The 6000-nt window shown below is 37.5% G+C and overlaps 1 protein-coding gene across 1 annotated transcript in view; it reads right to left on the reverse strand.

The window, feature by feature from the left end:
- Positions 1-494: 494 nt before the first annotated feature.
- arhgap9 (Rho GTPase activating protein 9) overlaps positions 495-6000 on the reverse strand; it is a gene marked incomplete at its 5' end in the record, with an annotated part of 43940 nt that continues 38434 nt past the window's right edge. The window contains 2 exons of the mRNA XM_079242504.1: positions 495-732; positions 3462-3567. Of these exons, the coding sequence (XP_079098630.1) occupies positions 546-732; positions 3462-3567 (293 nt within the window). The 3' untranslated portion in view covers positions 495-545. The remainder of the gene's footprint in view (positions 733-3461; positions 3568-6000) is intronic.

Below are 6000 nucleotides of genomic sequence, written 5' to 3' on the forward strand. Positions count from 1 at the left end.
AATTACTGAGTAACACACAGATAGCTGGGCAGGCTGGGGGAAAGTTAATATTTTTATTACTTTTTAAAAAATGTTTTATATATATATATATATATATATATATTATATATATATATATATATATATATATATATATATATATATATATATATATATATATATATATATATATGTATGTATACTTATATATATATATATATATAATATTTTATTTAAAATATATATGTCAAGAAGTGTTGAGATTGTGTTTTCTCCAGGAGTGAACTATGGCTGAGATCTGAGATCCACATCTGCATTCAAAGGCACAAGTATTGCAGCTAAAATTGGCTTGTTTTACTATTATTGTTTTAACACTGCTTTATATGGAGGCCAGATATCATGATTAGCAGCTTTCTGTCCTGGTTCTTTTTACCCTGTAATTATCTTTTGATGTGAAACCCACTTTACACCATATGAGTCTACAGGCTTTGCTGCAATGCTTATGCTTTTGGGTGTTCTGCAGGAGCACATAGAGCCGTCGCCTCTCTCCTTTTGGGAGCGAAAGATCAAGACAGGCCTCTTGTTCTGAATATGTGGTCATACTCGCTGAGGATGAGCTCCACTGCCTGGTTCTGGTAAATCATATTCACCGCCATGTTGCCGTTATCACGCTCTGGGCGCATCAGTGTAGGTCCAAACACAATGCCAAAGTTTTGGGAGGTCATTCTGTTGGTGTCTGAATGTTCCAGCACTCTGCAAGGAAGACAAGAGCAAAAGATTCAGGGTTAATACATCCTTGAGTAAAATGAGAATGAAATAAATATGTTTTGGGTGGAATATCCGTTGATCACATCTTCTAACATGCAACTTGTACTCAGTTGAAGTGTGTACAGATATATTTGATTATTCCTGCATTTAAGTTCTTATCATAGCTTTGAAATAGGAAAACTGTATTCCAGTAGATTGTCATTTAGAGGAAGAGGTATGCAGTAAAAGTATACAATAAGTTAGGTTTGCATTGTCACAACATATTTTCAGGCGCTCTGTCATCACAGTAAGCCGCACACCTGATGATGGCAGTAACTCTGGAGACCTCAGTGGACCCTCTAAAAATTGGAGTTATAAGAGATTTGACCAAATTTTTGGCAATAGCAAAAAAAACGATGCAAAGCATTCCTAAATATCCATTGTTCATCAAAACCTTTCACAAATGGAGGAAATGAACAAATGTTGCTCATCTGTAGGAGTGGGCATTTTACAAAGATCTCTTCAAGAGCACATCATGCAATCTGGAAACAAAAAAATAAAAACAAAAACCCACAGATAGGAGCAGAAAACCTGCAGAAATCCTAAATCAAAATCTTCATTCATGTGACTGCTTGAAGGATGAACATTTAATACGGGATTCAATGGATAGTTATCCATGGGCGAAAGGAAAAAAAAGACTAGAACAAACTTTTATTAAAAATATAAAAACACTGATCTGAATGACTGCATATCAGAGTCTGGATGCACTGAAGTGTTTGTGGACAGCCTGAATTTTAAACTTGAGAAAATTTCCTGGAGAAAACCAGGCAGCAGTCTCTGCGCAAGTGTTCGGATGATCCCACATTCCAGTGACCACAAGCATGAACAACAACAGTATGGTTGAAAAAGATGAACCTTTCAGTATTGTCATGCAGCATTGAGGTTCCTGATCTCAACACGACATAAAGAGGATTGTTCTGTTGAGACATTTAGGAAATGTTAACAAAATGAAACAACTTTGTTGAAAATTGCTTGCACTGCATTCGTCAACATATTCAAAGTGTATTCAATAAAGACGTGAAAAGTCCGACTTTATGTCTATAATTATATCAGATAGATATGGATGAATGTCAGACCGCATTTTAAGATTAATGAACACAGAAATCCTGATCATTCCAAAAGGGCCACAGACTTTTACTGACTGCTAGATCTCAGCAACAACGGGAGTGGGGGGGAATCTGCTTGTTTGGTGATCCCTGACATTTCCAAAAGGGCCACCATGAAGTTGACATTTGTGGCTTTAAGTGAAATGTTTCAACCACTCTTAAATGGAGTGCCATAAAATCTGCTAAGCAGAGTCAAATCCCCCCTTAAGAAATCACTTGGAGGATGTTAAGCTTATCTCTTTTTTTTTTGGTTCACAACCAAATACCTGCAAATTTAACAAGATTCCCACCGGCTGCTGCTGTAATGCATGATTAGTGATACTTGCATGTTTGCTGGTTAAGCGCTTGCCAGCATAACTGCTGGGATTGCAGGCGTATAGATGCATATACAGTGTGAAGCTGTCAGATATGATGTAACGTCAAACAAACCTAAAGCAGAAACTCAACTAACATATCTGTACATGAGCCAGTGACCCTGTTTTCCTTTCTTGCATGCATTTTTATGCACGTGGAAGTGGGATTTATACTGTAGATTTGTGCAAACATGTGTTCCACATCCACCACCTGTATCTACCTATGTTGCTGTATGTGTTGCTGAATGGGTTAAAGCCACAGTATGAGGCATTCTTCTAAAAATGCCATTCCCACCAAGCCACAGAAGAAGCCAGCAATTGCTCAAAACTTCCACATTAAAAAGAGAGGAGGAAAAAAGGATAGAGGAGAGGGAAGAGGAAAAAAAAGACGTGAGCGAGGAAGAGGGAGAAGAGAACGAAGTAAAGAGGTTCCAGTGGTGGCGGCGGTGGTGTTGGTATGCCTTCCAGCAGACGAACCACAAGGCTCCCATGGGATCGTCGAGGCAAGGAGGAGAGCGAAGGAGGAGAGGGAGGAGGGAGAGAAAAGGGAAAAAAAAGGGATGTGAAAAGGGAAGGAAGAATGAAAAAGAGAGGGAGGAAAATAGGGAGGAAGCAAGAAAAGGATGACAGTGAGTGAGCGAGAGGGGAGACGAGGGGGGAGGGGGGGTGATTGAGCAGAGAGATAATAAATGAGAAACAGAGGGAGGAGAGAAAGGAATGACATCGGAAAGAAAATGAGAGAAAGACACATAGTTGACAAATTCATGGGGCCCCACCACACCCTGGCACAAACATCGGCCTCAGAACACGAACACTCACCCGTGGAGTGGAAGGAAAAACCATAGGCGGTAAAAAACACACATTTTATGTACTGTAAAAGGAACTGGCTTGCAGAACATTGTATGCCATTCATCTTCCGCCAGCCTTTTCATCTTCACAGGAACCCAAACTTAACAACAGTGTGATCCTGGTGCAGCACTTGCGTACTTTGTGAGCTGTGGCCAAAGAATCCTTCACATAAGATTACAGAGAGAACTACCCCCTCTAGTGGTCACATTTAGAAGGAAACATTATGAGGAAGAGATGGGTTTTTTTTGTTTGTTTTTTTTTTTTTTATCAGATTTTTTTGCTTAAAAAAATATGTCATTTTAACAGTGACCTAAAGCATCACAGGAAGACAGACGGGCTACACGTCATTTCATTTCCATCGCCTCACCGTCTGAGATGTTTACACATAAACTGCAGCGTGTCGTGGTTCGGAGGAGGCATGTTTAGCACCAGACACTTCAAGCGATCCACTTTGTCCATGTAATCCGACATCTCTGCAACACAGAGCAAGAGACATGTCAGATTACAATAAATGTCATCATTTATATTCCATTCCTAGCACTTTATTAGCATCAGAAACCTGATTTACATATCCACTAACTGATACGAACCCCACATGCTTCTGTTATCTAATCTCATTCAGCAGCATGCTATCAGATATCATGATGAACAGTGATGAAAAGCTATAAATGCTGCATAAGCCGATAAAAAAAATTCTAAAACATTTATTATAAATATGTTTTTTAGTGTCTTCACATAAAATCTTTCTTATTGGGTGTATTGTGTGATGAAAAACCAGATTATTTCTGTGTATTGATGAGAATAATGAGAAGATAAAACCCTCTTATAGTGAAGTTCAACCAAATTAAATTTAGTTAAAAGAAAATTTTGATGATATTTTTGACTGTCAGCAAATCTGCTATCAATGAAAAATGTTGCCAGATCTGGTGCAACAGACTAACACTTTATATAATGAACCATTAAAGGAATCATGATGCACCACTGCAGTGCATGACTTTTATCATGAAGAGCATGATGAGTAGTGCTGTTTATTTTGGCTCATTTCTAACCACACAGTCAAACATCTGCAGATACAGGCAAATGCACCAGAAATCCAAATCTTATTCCTACTTAAGCAAACTTATATCCATTTAAGAAAATATTTAAGCTTTAACATTCAATTTAATATTAAAGGTTGACTTACGATTAATGTTTTATGCATTATTTATGTGTGTATTTACTGATTTGCTTTTGTTTTATCTTGTAAGGTGACCTTAAGTGTCAAAAAAGGCACCCCAAAATAAAATGTATTATTATTAGTTATTACTTCTGATTGAGTAGGAGTAGGTGGAATGCCGTTAGGAAGGTCAGGAATGTGAGAGGGATGATCTAATCTGATCTTTTCCACATTGCAGACAAGCATAATGAAATAAAAACTGTAGTATTATCTATTAACACTCATTTCAGGTGTTTTCCTCACCCACAGCTAATTAAGTAATGGTTGGAACATAGACAGACTAGTAAATTTAAATGTTATTAGCTTATTTTCCAAGATAATCTGTTAATCATTCAGTGTTTTGATGTACATCGTGTCTTTGTGTTTTTTTGTTTGTTTGTTTGTTTTGAGAAGAAAGTCCGACATACAGCGCTACATGGCAACACCTGCATCCAATTGGACTTGCAGCGGTCACACTAATCTACGGTGTCCCCTATTGTTTGATTTCTTGCTAGTGTTGTTCTTACTCTCATATGTAAGTCGCTCAGGAGGAAAGCGTTTGCTAAATGACTGCAGAATAGAACAGAAAAGAGCTGATACCAAGTGACAATCTGAAAGGCTGCACAGAAGGGAGTAATTTAAGGTCATTGTTAACCGCCTCAGAAACACAAACTCTAAAAACACAGCATGCTGTAGTTTGCCATAGTAAAGCCCATGCTTCTCGCTCTCAATGCTATGAAATGGGGAAATGATACTGTTATCAAGGTCAAACCCGTCTGCTGAGGGTAATGTGGCCAGAACTACGGTTTGATGAAAATATTTTGTAGATCAATAAGAATAAAAAAAAGTTTTATTGGTTTAAATTTGAAGCATTGTGTTTAAAAAAAAAAGAAAGAAAAGGCTGCATTACAGAATTATATCATCTTTCAAACATGTTGGTGGAAGTATCATGATATGGTCTATTTTCCTGTATCTAGGGTTGATAAGCTTAGATGCAGTAACATAATCAATACTGTTATGGTCATTTTGTGTTATTATACTGATTCCACTGAGAAATGCAATGAGTTTGCAACTTTGTTTTAGTGTAAAAATTAAAACAATCAGACATTATTGAGACCCAGTATAACAAGCAATACAGTCTATGTCCAAATCTTAACTCTGGTGTTTTGTCACAATTTAATATGGTTGATTTAAATATCCTACTAAAAGGTTTGGCACCTGAAATCAACAAGATGCACTTTGGATAATACCATCAGACTTTTTATGATTTCCTACTTATAGTTACCAACTCACTGGCATCAGGCTTTTTTCCTCATGTCACTAAAGACAGCTGGGATTAAGCCACTTCTGAAGGACTGTGGACGCCTCTACACTGTACAACTGTAACTAATCTCACTTTTATATCCAAGATAACTGAGAAAGTTAACCAGCTTAATGACTTTTAAAGTGAGAGTGGGAATTGTGATAAATTTTTATGTTATGTTGCATACTCATTCTGGTCAAGTATCAGTCCTGGTTCTGCTGGATCTCAGTGCTGTGTTTGATACTGTAGATTACAGAATCCTGCTACATAGGCTGGAAAACTTGGTTGGACATTCTGAACATTATCAGATTAGGTATTTACTTTGATACGATTGGCAGCTATGATTCTGATTACGTGGCCATGACTTGTGGAGTACCTCAAGGGTCAGTCCTTGGACCTCTTTAGTTC

Source organism: Telmatherina bonti (assembly GCF_933228915.1).
Source record: "Telmatherina bonti genome assembly, chromosome: 6".
Taxonomy (NCBI): domain Eukaryota; kingdom Metazoa; phylum Chordata; class Actinopteri; order Atheriniformes; family Telmatherinidae; genus Telmatherina; species Telmatherina bonti.